We start from the raw sequence: 16,193 nt of genomic DNA on the forward strand, positions 1-16,193 counted from the left end.
GCAAGTGTCTAATACTTTATTGATGTGTCTGCGTGAAATCAAGGGTTGAGAGAGCAAGTGTCTAATACTTTATTGATCACAGTCTTGATTAAGAATTTGGAACCCATAGGAAAATGTTTCCAAATCCTAAGAGCATGTACTATAGTAGTTAACTCTTTATCATATGTACTATAGTTGCTCTCTACTAGTCTCAACTTGTGGTATTAATTCGTTGCCCGCTTTCAAAACAGGCACCGAATTTTACTGAGCCTGAACTTTAGCACACAAAAGCCATACTTCTTTTGCAGGTTAGATTTTCTCTCTCCTCTCTCCTATAAAGCTTTTGATCCTTCAGTTTTATGAAGAACCAACAGACCACCCTGTTCAAAAAATCATCAGAGGCACTCTCTCTCTCTCTCTCTCAAAGAGATTGCTGGACTCACGAAGCGACGAGGGAGGTTTCCTACATCGTCTCTACAGTGCGCGGAGGTATTTGTCGGGCTCGTACTGCAGTGTGCACTACAAGCTTCTATTGGGCTCAACCAAGTATGGACGACCCTGAGCTCTAAGAGTTGGGGGGGCATGGAGCACACCACATCAGGCACAGGACTCGGCAACTCACCTATGCCTGCCACATATACCCATCTCTCTAATTATAGAAATAACCAAACTCAACTCTTTCTAATTATGTCTTTAAGAAAAATTCATTCATAAACCCTTAGCTAACAACCCTTAATGCACCTTAAGAAAAAAAAATTCCTCCTATGGTTTACAAAGCCAAATTAATTAATTAATAAGAAAAAAACATTTTGAGTGCTTATTAAAGGGTAAATTTGTATAACCAATTTTTTGAGAACTTCAAAATTGTATATACACAAGAGGCTCGAGTACACAGTGTGAAGCATGACAGCCATGGCGATGGCTTCCTCCCTACAAGACTTCATAGTTGCCGCGTTGAAGGAAGACCAGCGCATCGACGGGCGCAGACCCTTTGATTCTCGTCGCCTCAACATCAAATTCTCCAGGTAACCTCCCCTCTTTTTAGGAAAATAAAGGCACATAAGCCTAATTAAACAGATTAAGTTCATATTCAAGGACTTCTTTGATTACTGTAGAGTTCGGGTTGAAAATCCTCAGAAGTACATTAGGGTTAGATTTATGGTGGAGATGCAGCTGAAGCATAGCTCTAGGGTTTTGAGTCTTGGACCTTATGCAGAAATCCAAGCTCTGAACAGTGATGAGACGTACATTTGAGTGTTGTGTTTTAGTGTATATGGAAGTAAGCTCATGCATGGACCCTTGATGGGGTGGCAGTGCAGCAGTGTGGGTTTGTGGGGGGTCATGAGATCGAATCCCCGCTGGTGCACCTCTTGGTGCGTGTCCTGGGCGGCAGAAAAATGCTGCCTATGGGCAGGTACTCACCTGCGGGTGGAGAAAAAACTGCTACTATCATAGGATCTACTCAAGGGGAAAAAAAAGTAAGTTCATGCTTGGACCACAAGGCTAGAGTTAAGGTTCAGCATAGGAGCCATGGGCTTAGCTGCCCAAGCTCCATCCTCTTTTGTAGGAGGTTTCAGTGTTTCATTTGCGTAGTCATACTCCCTCATGGGCCATACTTGTAGATGTATGGGGATGTTTCCACATCCATGTTAGCATTCATATCCTGTCTGTACCATACTGTACTATAGGGAGTGAGGGGTGTGCCCACCCACGAGAGGAGTCCCTGTTTTTTTCCATTTCTTTCCCCAATTTTGTAGGTGTAGGTGGGGGGGACTGTTTTTTTCCTTCTCTGGCTGGCCTATAGGAGGCGGCTGGCCATGGGGGCCCACCTTGATGCTGGCCGACCAAGTTATGCTGGCCGTGGGCCAGCCGACCAGGTTATACCTGGTCGTGCGGCCCTATAGGGGGCTGTCGGCCCTGTTTATACAGGCCGACTGGCTGCCCTCTTCAATATATATATGGGCACTTGCCCCCCCCCCCCCCCACATATTGTACCAGATCTACTGTGTATATAGTAGAGTTTTATAGCACTTCTCCTCTCTTGCACTTCTGCGTTTTCTGCTCTCAGATTTTGGTCTCATTTCCGTTACATATTCTGACATGGTATCAGAGCCCAACTTGTTGCTGATTGGAGAGTGTTCGCTGTTCGGGCTGTATGGGCGTGGAGAAGCGGTTAGAAGGTGGGCGTCATTGCTGGACTGCCACCTTGCAAGAAAGTGCAGCCTCTTCTTCAAGTTTTTTTCCCACCCACCCTCCTTCACAAGACCACGTGAACCCCCGAGATGGCAGATTTGCTCGAGATGGTGGATAAACCTGTGAAGATCCCCACCCTCCCGACGTTCCAGGTGGACTGATAGGTGGACGGGAACAACTATGGCATTTGGAAGGTGATGATGGAGTCTATTTTGGAATCTTATGATTTGGAGGTTCTTTAGCTTGGGAAGGAGGTATCATTAGAGGACATGGCCATCACCCTGCTGGCTCATATGTCCTCTCAGTACTCAGCTTTCTATTCCTCTTTGATCACCAGTGAGAGGCTCAGTACCATTACTTGAAAGGAGCTTGTGCCGATGATCTTGGACCAGGAGGAGCGGTTTTTGAACCCACCACGGGGCGGAGGTTCTGAGGCTTTGACTGGCCAGCGATCGGAAGGCCGCAACGACATCAACAAGGGCAAAGGAAAGTCATCACAGTCGAAGTCTTCTAAGAAGAAACCCGACTTGGATTGTGATGCCTTGAAGGCTGAGCGGATGTGTAACCATTGTGGCCAGAAGAGTCACTATTGGAGGAAATGTCCTCAGCGGAGCATCGAGAAAGGTGCAGATTCCTCAGCTGCAGCTGCGAAGACTCCGGCTTTTGTGCACTTGGAGATTATGGACACCAGAGCCTCATCTTCTTGGAGCAGGGAGGTGGTTAGTCTCACCGTTGGGGTGCTCGGGAGTGGATTCTAGACAGTGGTGCGTCTAGGCACATGACTCCTTCTCGAGAGTTGTTACAGGACCTTTGGAGGCAAACAAGTCACATCTTTATTGGTGACAAGTCCACTATCCCGATTCACAATGAGGGCAGGTTGGTGATCGTTCCCGATGGTAGAGGGGGGAAGCATTCCTCCCTGGTTCTTTATGTCCCATCTCTTGGCTTTCATCTTTTGTTAGTGCATGAGGTTTGCAAGAGTGGCATGCGGGTGGAGTTTGGTGAGCATTCAATTGCTATCCGGGACAAAGCAAAGGGCTAGGTTGTTTGGGAAGGCGGCGTAGAGAATGTGATTTACAAACTCTCAGTACTCTCTTCTCTTACAAGTACTCAGCTCGATGATTTGTGGCATTTTCGTTTTGGCCACTTGAATGTGGACGCACTGCGGCGGGCTTTTTGGGACCAAATGGTGGATGGCTTGCCAGATGTTGGTAGCAAGCAGGGACATTGCAATTCTTGCATTCGTGGGAAGCAGCATAGGGAGTCTTTTCCGAAGCAAGCTACCAGGTGGGCTTCGAAACCACTGGAGTTAGTTCACACTAACTTATGTGGCCTATGCAGACCCCATCTTTGGGAGGAGCCTTGTATTTCATGCTGATTGTGGATGATTGTAGTAGGTTTACATGGGTGTACTTTCTGCCACATAAGGACCAAGCCTTTGCTCGGTTCACGGACTGGTATGCTTTGGTGGAAAAGGATTCTGGATTGCAGGTGAAGATTGTTTGGGCTGACAAAGGAGGGGAGTTCTCTTCCAATGCTTTTGTGCGGTTTTGTGCGGAGAATGGCATCAAGCGAGAGCTGGCCAATACTGCGTCTCCTTTAGAGAATGGAGTGGTTAGAGTGAAAGAACCGGACTGTGGTGGAGATGGCAAGGACGATGTTGGAGCATCGCGACTAGGGCTGTTTCTCGTGCCCGTACGAACCTATTCGTACCATACGGTCGTATGGTATGGTTCCATATGATATCGTACGGTATGAGTTTTTCCCCCCTCCCCCCCTACCTTGAAAAAAAAAATTCCAAATGCTAAAAAAAAATAGAAATCTTGCTCAACGAAGATCCCAAATCCTCGCAATACTTCGCAACTTTCGTGTCCACTCAGCATTCCATATGGGGTTGCCGAGAGACCCAAAAAATCTGGCAAGGTAGACTTGTAGTGTGCACTTGATTGGTAGGGTGAGGAGAGAATCTTGCTACATCACTTGGAGGTACCTGGTATAGGTACGCTAGACAGTCAGATCCTCAAGTTATGTATGAGGAGAAGATTTGGACAGGGCCATTTTGATCTACAGAGGAGCCCCTAAACCTATCACCCTAGGGCCTAGATGCACTGCCCGTATATGTGCAAGGACGGTCCCGTAGTTATAAACACTACACTGGGAGACCTTTGGTATCACATTATCCATGCAGGCTCTTTTTTGGAGACAATTGGGAGATCCAACTAGGAGAGACACATCTCCATGTTCTGGTTCCTCAAGCATTGTGGACTCCTCCCCCCTCCCCCCCAACCTTCCCTCACATTCAAGCTTGAAGTTCCATAGTTTGTAAGTGAAAAAAAACCGCATTTTATTGTACGGTATCCCAAAATTTCATATCGTACCAGAAATTCCCGTACGGTATCGTATTTTCGTACCGTGACAACTATGATTGCGACCTTTCTCATCCACTTTGGGGAGAGGCTATGGCCATGGCTGTCCATATCCTCAACTGATCTCCGACAATTGCAATGCCTAAGGTGACTCCATTTGAGGCTTATTTTGGCAAGAAACTAGATGTGTCCTATTTCCGTGTTTTTGGGAGTGATGCCTATGTTCACATTCTGAAGAAGCAGAGGGGTAAGCTTGACTCCTAGTCCCAGAAGCTTGTTTTTGTGGGATATAACTCTCTTTCCAAAAGCTACAGGTTATATGAACCTGAGCGAAATGAGGTTGTTGTTATCAGAGATGTTGTCTTTGATGAGCATGTTCCAGCTTCCATTGTTGAGGAGCCACCGCTTCTTGGAGAGCTAGATGAGTATGAGGATGAGTCTCGGGCTATTGTTCTAGCTAGCTATCCTTGGTCAGTAGGAGAGGTTGATCCCGAGGTTGGAGATTTGCTATAGTAGTAGCAGGCTGCTCCGCGTTCTTTTCGGGTACCGAGGTGGTGGTTGGATATCATTCAAGAGTTTGGTGTGACGGAGTATCCCTCCAAGTGGACCACGGAGGATGGACCTCGAAGATCGCACAAAGTTCGTGACAAAAGTCAGTTAGAGGAGCATTTATAGGTAAATTATGCCTTGATGGCTCGTATGAGTTGAGATAAAGAGCCAGGAAGCTCTTTCCCAGGAGACTTGGAGGAAAGCCATGCAAGTGAAACTTCAGGCCATAGAGAAGAATGGGACTTGGGAGTTGGTTCTGGGGCCGTCGAAACAGTTAGTCATTGATGTCAAGTGGGTCTACAAAACCAAGTATAAGTCCGATGGGTCCGATGGGTCCGTGGACAAGCACAAGGCCAGACTTGTGGCTATTGGCTATGCTCAATGGCAGGCATCGACTATGAGGGCATTCCAAAGGCCTCCAACAACTCATGAACATACTGCTACTGAGAAACAAAGAACCCTCTCTGGGTCTGCCAAATCTCCAATCTCAAAAAGAAATGGAGTAAGCCTAAATCCGTCATCTCAAACTCCTCTGACAATGTAGCCTTCGCCACGGCTATGTGCTCCACATGACTACCAGTGAGGACGAGATCATCCACATAGAGGATAATCAATGTGACCATACCGCGTTCTCGAAAGAGATACAAGTTCAATTCTGCAACTGATCTCTAGAAACCTATCGCTGAAAGAAAGCATCAACCTTTTGGTCCCAGGCCCTAGGAACATGTTTAAGACCATACAAGGCCTTCCGCAACCTGTAAACCATACCTTTTGAGCCCGAAACCTCAAAGCCTGGAGGTTGACCTCCTTTTGTAAGTCACCATTCAGAAACGCAAATTGAACATCCATCTGATACACCGGCCACTGCTGATGAGAGGCAAGGGCAATAACTGTCCGAATCGTGGCCATCCTAGTTGTCGGTGCAAAAGTGGAGAACTGCAAACCTATTTCATCTTCGATGGACCCGAATACCAAACTTACTGTACATGATCCTTGTGAGCAGGTTGATGCCTCTTTATATCGGAAACTTGTCGGTTCATTGATTTGGTTTGCTGAACACCAGATTGGACTTGAGTTTTCCAGTGGGGCTGCTGAGCTTATTTATGTAGACACCTTTGAAGACTCATTGGGACGCAGGATTGCGGATCTTGCGGTATTTGCAGGGTACGAAGGATCTTGGACTCTTTTATGACACTAGAGGGGGATCGAAGGACTGAGTCGGTCTCTAGGACTGGAGTGACGCTAATTGGGGAGGAGATCTAGACACGAGGAGATCTACTTCATGATACAGCTTTACCCTTGGCTCGGGAGCGATTTCTTAGAGCAACAAAAAGCAGCCAACAATTGCCTTGTCTTCCACGGAGGTAAGAGTATCGGGCTACTTGTGGTGTTGCTTGCCGGGTGGTGTGGCTAAGGAGGTTACTTGGTGAGATTGGGTTTCCGCAAAAGGTACCCACGGTTATCTAGTGCGACACTATTGCTCGGAACCCGGTCTTCCATGCTCGGACCAAGCATATAGAGATACAATATCACTTTGTTCGAGAGAAGATTTTGGATGGTGACATCTTGCTAGCCTTTTGTTCAACGGAGGACAATGCGGCGGACCTCTTCACGAAGCCTCTTCCTCAGTAGATGCTTTGTTAGCACCCCAGCTCACTGGGATTGGTTCCACGTCCAGGAGCTGAGAGGGGTTGTACTGTAGGGAGTGAGGGCCTGTGATGTGGGTGTGCCTACCCACGGGAGGTGTCATGACCCTGTGAAATTGGTACAGTATAAGTGTGAGCATGGTGGTCGATGAGCAGGATAAATATTTAAAGGTTCATATTTGGGGCTAAGGTTTATTGACCCATGTGTGGACAACCCCAAGTGTGAAGGGAACAAAGATAATTAAAGCTAAAAGGTTTTATAACCTTTGGTGCCAAGGGAATTAAAGTTCATAAGGTTTTATAACCTTGGGTGGCCCCTAGGAGAGGCGGAACCGGCTGGTGCCACAGGCAGCGCAGGTGTATTGCTTACTCTCTCTCTCTGGCGACAGTCTTGCTGGAGGAAAAGCGTGCGAGGTTGCTCACGGGCTGGACAGAGGAGCAGGGGCGACAACATACAGGCGGACTGTTTGCAGGCAGCGCATAGGAGGCAGTATGGGCGGCGGACCGTTTTCAGTCAACGCACAGAAAACTGAAGAACAGGGCGGCAGGTTGCTTGCAGGCGGCACACAGAAACTGAACTGCTATTACTCTGTCTCTCTCTCTCATGCTTGGAAAGCTGGAAGCATACAGACTGACTGTAGGCAACACAGTTGACGATTCACTTCTCTCTTTCTCTCTCTGGAGGAAGGTGGCATAAAGATTGTAAGTTTCTCTCTCTTTGTGAGCAGGTGGGACTGTAGGTGGTGTCTTATGGAGTCTCTCTTTTCACTGGCTCGTGACTGTTCTGGAGTGGTTCTCTCTGGCCCTTTGTGAGAGGAAGGGTTTGAAAGTTGAGAGGGTGGAAATAGGACAAGATCGTGGGCTAATTTGGAAGAGTTTTGTGGACTGTTTTCATGGCTGAGTTTGTGGCTATGTGCATGGTTCAGTCAGATGCATATTATTCAAGGCCTCATGGATGTACAGTCTTCGCAGATTAGAGGAGATAACTGTGTGGTGTTCTTGGGACACAAGGCTGTGTAACCTCTATGCTAAGAGGTCCTGAGGATTGGCAGATTGGACTTGCAGACATATGAGCCATGAATGGCCATGTTGTAATCATCTAAAACTTTTCCATTGAAATTGAATAAAGAAATACCGAAAGGGGCGCCAAGCTTTGGGGCCAACAGGTGTCGTTCTCTTTCTTGTGTTGCCTGACCTCTCGGCAGATCTCACCGATCTGCTAAAGGGAGTGAAGACAAGAAGGCAACGGATTCGAATGACTCCACGAGCGTTGGAGGCATTTAGGAACCTCAAGGTGGCTTTATCAGAAGCGCCTTGTTTAGTACTTGCCTCGTGGGACGAGCCATTTCAAATGATCACCGATGCGAGTAACGTCGCAATTAGAGGTGTGTTACAACAGAATGGTCATCCAATAGCTTACATGTCTCGTAAGCTACTGCCTGTAGAGAAAAATTACTCAATCTATGATCGTGAACTCCTAGCAGTTATACAGGCCTTGAAACATTGGAAACATTTTCTTTATGGCCGTGACTTTGAGGTTCGCACTGACCATCAGGCATTACGCTGGATTTAGACAATGCCAAGTGCACAGTGGAGTGATTGACAACATCGCTGGAGTCAGATATTCCAGCAATTCGGTGGTATGATTGAGTACCTTCTAGGAAGGGCCAATCCAGTGGCCGATGCTTTGAGCAGGAAGGGACAAGTGACTTCGATTCAAACCACTAGACTCGACCTTGTTGGTACAAGACTAGATGACATGAAGCACACGTATGTGGATTCCAAGGAATTCGGTACACAGTGGGAACATGCATTGGATGCCACAGGACCATGCCACTTTCTGATACGCGATGGTTGGCTTTTCTACAAAGGCCGACTGTGTGTCATGAAGTCGTTTAGGGCAGCTCTTCTCCATGATGCCCATGATGCCATTACTAGTGGTCATAGGGACATGAATTCGACTCTGGAGAAATTGGAATGACAATATTATTGGCCAAAGATGAGGCGAGATACATATGTACAACGCTGTGCTATTTGTCAAAAGGTGAAAGCTCCTCACGGAAAGAAGATAGGGTTATTAGAGCCCTTGCCAATTCCTGAGGGTCCTTTCCCAGATATTTCAATGGACTTTGTCATGAATCTTCCTCCCAGTCCGAGTAAGCGTAATATGCAGTGCTTAACTATTCTTGATAGATTTAGCAAATTTGTTATGCTTATTCCTTGCAGAGCCAATGTGACCACCGAGGATGTTGCTTAGTTGTTGTTCATTCGGCATTGGTACCCGATTGGCGGGATTCTTAGGACCATAGTGTCAGACCGAGATGCCAAGTTTACCAGTCATTTTTGGAGGGCATTGTTTGATAACTTTGGTACTAGATTGAATTTTTCCAGTGCATTCTACCCACAAACGGACGGCCAGACAGAGATATACAACCAGTTGGTCTTTGATGTGCTGAAGTGTTATGTCCACGACTGTAAGGTAAGTGGGAATCTTATTTGCCTTTAGTTCAAGTTGTTTTGGATGATTCTTTTTCTTCAGCTATTGGCAGGACTCTATATGAGGCAGCGTTTGGAAGACCTTTCGAGTCGTCGTTGACCAGGACCTCGTCTTCAGTACCTGAAGCGAACAGAGTGACGGAGTCTTACCAAGAGATTTTAGAGTCAGTAAAAGACAGATTGGCTAAAGCACAAGAGGCCTACACTCGACAAGCCAATAAAAACAGAAGGGATATGAAGTTTTCAGAAGGGGATTGGGTTTATCTTCGGATTATGAAGCAAAGGTTGAAACAGGTGGGCAAGCGATGCCCAAAGTTATCTTTCAGGAGCTTTGGACCTTTTCCCATCCAGAAAAAGATTAATGAGGTGTCTATACAGTTAAAGCTATCTCCGAGTGGGACTATGCACGATGTATTTCACGTTAGCTGGTTAAAGCCATATGAAGGTCCAACCCCTTCAGAAGTTAAAGATGAGGTGGAACCAGATATTGTTGATGAAGCAGAAGTTATGGTTCCAGAACAGACCCTTCTGCACCGCTTCAAGCATGGCTTAGGCCGAAGGCAAAGACAGTTCCTCACGAAGTTTTAGGACCAAGGGACCCACGAAGCGGTATGGCTTGACAAAGAGTTTTTCGAAGACTATCCGGCGTTATTGATAGATTATTTGAAGGCTATGCAGCTTCCGTCAAGTTAAGCAGAAGGGGATGTCACGTGCACCCCGCACTTGGATGCCACGTAGACATATATTTGTACGGAAGGTGCAGGACCTGGGATGGTAAACTAGTCCCATGTGAGCCCAGTCCGGGACGAGTCAGCCAGGGATCCATCCCAGTCGTCCGAGGTCAGGTGTGCATTGTCTTGCACATGAGTCCAAGGTCAGGTGTGCACTGTCTTGCACATGAAATAGTGCCAGTTCGCGCTGTGAGTCTCCCTCTGGAATGATGTCAGTGATTCTGTGTATCTGGTATGGTATTGGATGCCAGATCATTGTGTAGATAGTTAGGGTTTGCTTTTAGGAAAAGGGGCCAGTCCATAGGGCGACCCCAAGTCCTTGTGTGGGCATGGGGATAATGTAAAACCACCCCCATGAGGGCCAGGAAGGCCTTGGCTGAAACCACCAGCCATGGAGGGGCTGTCCTAGGAGGGGTTGTAGGACAGCCCTAGGGGCAGGCCAGGGGAAGCATAGAGGCTATACAGCCTATTTGGGGCTGTAAGGGCAAGTATGGGGCAACCCATACAGGCTGCCCAGTCCCCAAAACAGTCTAAAGACAGTGCCCAGCCCCTTTGTAATCATGCGCCTGATGCCCAGCCAGCCATGAAGAGATGCGCAGATTTTTATGTGAATTATTTCAGCATTTAATGCTAATAATTCAGTTGTGGGCAGAATAAAGACAGCCGCCTGGATTAATGCTGGCTGACTGCTGTTAGTAGGTAGTATAAATACCAAGGCCCACAATCCCATTGAGTTATCTCATAATTCACCAAGTGCTCAAGCAACCAAAGGGCCAAGACAGCCAAGGGCTTGCTAACGCAAAGGGGTGAAGGACTGGAGGTCAAGGGCAGAGATTTCTCAGCCAAGAAAGGTCAAGTTTTCCTGTATTTTCTTTCATATTTACATCATTCTAATAAAGCAAATACACCATCTGTGGTGGGGGTCCTACAGAGGGTATTTGGGACCCAATACTGTGTCCTCTCCTCTCTCCCCCTCTCTCTCTATTTTCTGCACATCTTTATTCAGTTTTGTGCGTTAATTCCGTCGCAAAAAGTGTGTTGATTTTTGAGCATTGAAGTTACCGATCTTCCCTGAAGCTTCTGCATGTTATAGTAGAAGCACCAATGATGTCCAATCTCGAGCATGTGCACTCTTCCCAATTGAACGAGGGAGAGATGCAAAGTTGAGGCTGAGGGAGGATCTGTTTGGGACTGTTCTAGACCGTGTATGAATGCTGTAAATGAGTATGAATGCAGCGTTTTACCTTCACCAAGTGACTGGAGCAAAACAATGAGTAGATGAATGCTGAAAACTGTATGGATGCAGAAAACGCAAGGTGGAATGCTGGCTGAATGCTGAAACTGCTGCGTTTTGCTGATGTATGCTCATGCGTTGATGCGCCTAGTGCTGTAGGAGGAAAACGCTGAGGTATGATGGCTGGAAACTGCAATCGCTTTATGCTCCTTGTGCTGAAGGCTCCAAGCGTTGAATGCTCTATGTTGAATATGATGAATGAATGAATGAATACCATGCTTAGCTATTTATATGGCTAGATGAGCTAGTCGGCTGGCTACAGGCATAGTTGTTTCTCGTACCGGTACGAATGGGTTCGTACGGTACGGTTCCGTACGATATGGTACGGTACGAGTTTTTTTTTTCCCCCAAAAAATTATTTTTCCTTGGAAATTTTTTTTCCAAATGCTTAAAAAAAATATAGAAACCCTGCTTTACGAAGATCCCAAATGCTCGCAATACTTCGCAACTTTTGTGTCCACTCAGTATTCCATATGGGGTTGTTGAGAGACCTAAAAAATCTGGCGAGGTAGACTGGTAGTGTACACTTGATTGGTAGGATGAGAGAATCTTGCTACATCACTTGGGGATCCCTGGTATAGGTAGGCTAGACAATTAGATTCTCAAGTTATGTACGAGAGAGAAGATTTGGACATGGCCATTTTGATCTAGAGAGGAGTCCCTAAACTTATCACCCTAGATGCACTCCTCATATTTGTGCAAGGACGGTCCCTTAGTCATAAACGCTACTCTAGGAGACCTTTGGTATTGCATTACCCATCTAGGTTCTTTTTTGGAGACAATCGGGAGATCCAACCGGGAGAGACACATATCCATGTTCTGGTTCCTCAAGCACTGTAGACTCCTCCCCTCCTAACCTTCCCTCACATTCAAGCTTGAAGCTCCATAGGTTGTAAGTATAAAAAATAAAAACCGTATTTTATCGTACGGTATCCGAAAATTTCATATCGTACCAAAAATTCCCGTACGGTATCGTATTTTCGTACTGTGACAACCATGGCTACAGGGTTGGCCGATTGCTCATGTCCACATAAAGTACCTAAATGATGCATAAAATGCTAGAAATTATGGGAATAATACCAGAAAATTCCTAGTAAATATTTTGATAAATACTAGATGATATCTGAGGGTTCTGCAATGGTCTAGATGCATGAATGAATGATGTGCAATATGCAGAATGCTTTCTAATGCAAACCCTAAGGTTTCTACTGACTTTACATGCATGAATGCGTCTCTTCAAGTGGGTTAAGGGACTTGGACTGACTGACTGACTGTCTAAGGCTGAGGACGACCTATGTAGCTCGTGCGTGACTTATCCTGGACTAAGGATTACAATGGGGTCACGGCGTACGACAAATATCATCCTAAAAGGAACTAATACTGTACAATGTTGCACTGATGATGATGAGCCAGCTTGTCACCATGTGACATTCCTTCCTGCGTAGCGTGGCGGCAAGTTCATGGCTTCCAAGTAGTTCGCCAACAACTGAGGGTACTCTTGAAAGAATTCCTCGTCTAGCCTACGGCTTCGTGGGTACCTCGATCTCAGAATTTCGTATAGAACTGACGTATCCGTCGACCAGAACCATGCTTCCAACGATGAAGAAGGATCTGCTTAGGCTCGATGACTTCGCCTTCGTCTACCATGTCTGGCTGCTGTTCATCTGAACCATCAAACACTTCTAGTCCAACATATGGTTTTAGCCAAGAAACATGGAAAACATCATGCATCGTCCAACTGTTAGGCAATTTTAACTTCATGGAGACATCACTTAACTTAACTATTGGGAAAGGTCCAAAACTACGGAATGAAAGCTTGGGACAATGTTTACCCACTTGTTTCAATCTTTGTTTCATGATACGCAGATAGACCCAATCCCCTTCCTTGAAGTGGACATCTCGTCTTGACTTATTTGCTTGTCTGCTATAGGCTTCCTGACTGACTCAATGATCTTGGAAAATGTTTCCGTGGTTTTATTAGCCTCTAGAGATGGAGACACCAATCTCGTCAAAAGAGAAGGTTGCTTCATATGGAGTGCGTCCGACACTTGATGAATGAGTGTGGTTCAAGATAGCCTGGACCAATGGAAGATAATGTTCCCATTTGGACTGTTGGTCATGACAATATGACTTGAGAACATCAAATGCCAACTGGTTATAAATTTCTGTTTGGCCGTCTGTCTGTGGATGGAATGCACTAGACAATTGTAACTTAGTTCTAAAGTTTTCGAATAATGCCCTCCAGAAATGCGAGGTAAACTTGGAATCTCTATCTGAGCTGATGGTGCTAGGCAAACCACAAATTGGGTACCAATGCTTGAGAAAAAGACCGGCTACGTCCTCAGCTCTAGTCGTATGCTTGCATGGGATGAGCATGTAGAATTTACTGAAGCGATTCACAATGGTGAAACACTGAGTGTTACGGGATCCGGTGGATGTTGGTAGAGGCCCTACAAAGTCCATAGATATGTCGATGAAAGGTCCGTCGGGGATAGGCAAAGGTTGGAGTAACCGAGTCTTCTTTGTATGTGTAACCTTTACTTTTTGACAAATCTTACAGGCTTGAACATGTGAATATACATCACGTTTCATTTCAGGCCAATAAAAGGACCGTTTTAATTCCTCGAGGGTACTGTTGATACCTCTATGTCCTCCAACTAAGGAGTCATGGGCATCATGGAGAAGAGCCGATCGCTTTTCCCGGATGACACAGAGGCGGTTCTTGAAGAACAACCAACCGTTCTGTAATGAATAATGGCCAAGCTCAGAAGTGAGGGCCAAATTATACTGAGTACCAAACTCAGGGGAGTCGACATATTGGTCTTTCATGTGAAACCACTTAAGTGCTTGGTGGTCTGTTTTTACTGTGAAGACCTGTCCATAAAGAAAAGGCTTCCAATGTTTGAGCTCTGTGGTCACACCCAAAAGTTCTTTGTCATATACCGAATAATTCTTTTCGACGACATCCAACTTTCTACTGTAGTTTGCCACGGGTCTATTGTTCTGTTGGAGAATTGCACCTATGGTTACATTGCTTGCATCGTTAATGACCTCGAAAGATTCATCCCAAGATGCTAACTTTAATACAGACGCTTTTGAGGCAGCTTTCTGGAGTGCACAGAATGCATCAAGCGACTTGCCTGTGACTGAGACTTTTTGCGTGCGAGTCTTCACCCCCTTGAGCAAGTTGGTAAGAGGTGTTGCAAGGTTGGAAAACTGGTGGACATGGGTACTATAGGCCTGACAAAGACCTACGAATGAGTGGATCTCTTGGGCGGTCTTAGGAATGTCCCAATCTAAGATTTCCAGAACCTTTGATGGATCCAGTCTAATTCCATCGGAACCGATGATATAGCCCAAGTATTGAACTTCCTTAATGCCGAAGACAGATTTTTTGGCGTTTATGTATAGCCCATTATCTCGCAAGAGTTGCAAGACTTTCTCCACATCTTTCTCATGTTGCTCCGTGGTGGCTGAGAAGACTAGTATGTCATCAAGGAATATGAAAACACACTTTCCAATGAGGACTGCGAAAATCCTTGACATCATTTTATTGAAGATTGTGGGTGCATTTGTAAGCCCAAAAGGCATGACTACGAACTCGTAGTGACCACGCTCTGTCCGGAAAGCTGTTTTTGGAATGTCAGCTTAAAAAATGCGGACCTGATGATAACCACTCTTGAGGTTGATCTTAGTGAAAAATTTAGCACCGTCTAAATGCTCCAAAATGTACTCAATCCTTGGCATAGGAAACTTATTCTTAATGGTGAGTTTATTTAATGCCCTAGAGTCTACACAGAGGCGTGCAGACTTGTCCTTCTTTTGGACAAATAGGATGGGTGCCGAACGATTCCGGCTTGGAGGAGCTCAGATAATTGTCTTTCTAGCTCGCCCTCTAAGGTCTTGAAAAGACGATAGGGAAACCTGCGAGGAGGTTCTGATCCAGGGACCAAATCAATATGATGGTCCTCTCAGGACGGGATGGAGGGAGACTGGGCGGGAGATCGTCCCTAAGCATAATGTCCTGATGTTTGGATAGGAGGTCTGCTAACTGTGGGACTGAAGATGAGAGAGATGCTACCGATGAGGTAGAGGTTGTTTGAGCACGAACATAAAGTAGTGCTCCTTCTGCTCCCTTGCGGATAGCAGAAGGAGATGCGAAATCAATGGGATACCAAGAATGCCTCTATCCCCACGAATCATGACAGGCTCAGGAGAACCTTTACAGATAGTAAAAGTGTCCTGTTCCCAATCGGGAATAGGTTCATCCTGACGGAACCACTGAATTCCTAAGATCATGTCAGATCCCAAAAGAGGCGAGACAATGAAATCTCGTTGGAATGAGGCCTTTTGAACTTCAAAGGCAAATTGCTGTGCCTTCTGAGAAATGTGGGTGCGGAGACCAGGTGTGAACCCGTCGACATCTAGATGATAAGGGACTAATGTGCAGCTCATTTTGTTAGCCAACTGGGGAGAGATGGCATCTTTAGAACTGCCCATGTCGAATAGGACTACAAATTGTCGGGTAAAGCCATAAGCTCGGATGAGGCTTTTCTGTGTAGCATCGCTCTCACCCTCCTGCTTAGCATCAAATACCACGGATGGTATAGGATGCATAGAAGATAAAAGTTGAACCGCATTGGTGGTAGTAGGCAGGGCTGGAGGAGCTGGGGATGCTGTGGCAACTGTGGCAAAAGGGGCTTTGGCGGCTTGTTCCGCTTGCCATTCGTGGCAATCCTTCTTACCATGCTCTATGATGTGACATAAAAAACATCTATTTTCTGATTGGTATTTCTTTTGTTCCTCTGGAGGAAGATAACCTCCAGTAATGTCTGCCTTAGCCTTTTCATCGGGGGTTTTCTTAGGCTTAGATTCTTGTTTGGGAATGTTCTAGACTATGTATGAATGCTGCGTTTTACCTTCACCAAGTGGTTGGAGC

At 46.0% G+C, this 16,193-nt stretch overlaps 1 protein-coding gene across 2 annotated transcripts in view; it reads left to right on the forward strand.

Annotated features, from left to right (window-relative positions):
* The first annotated feature begins 846 nt into the window (after window positions 1–846).
* Window positions 847–16,193, forward strand: part of LOC147632712 (exosome complex component RRP45A-like) — a 63,368-nt gene continuing 48,021 nt past the window's right edge. For both annotated transcript variants that reach the window (XM_086807535.1, XM_086807536.1), the window contains exon 1: window positions 847–1,004. In XM_086807535.1, coding sequence (XP_086663661.1) covers window positions 883–1,004 — 122 coding nt within the window. In that variant the 5' untranslated portion in view covers window positions 847–882. The remainder of the gene's footprint in view (window positions 1,005–16,193) is intronic.

The sequence above is a fragment of the Cibotium barometz genome, chromosome 13 (genome assembly GCF_041138505.1).
Source record: "Cibotium barometz isolate CiBa-2024 chromosome 13, ASM4113850v1, whole genome shotgun sequence".
Lineage (NCBI taxonomy): Eukaryota > Viridiplantae > Streptophyta > Polypodiopsida > Cyatheales > Cibotiaceae > Cibotium > Cibotium barometz.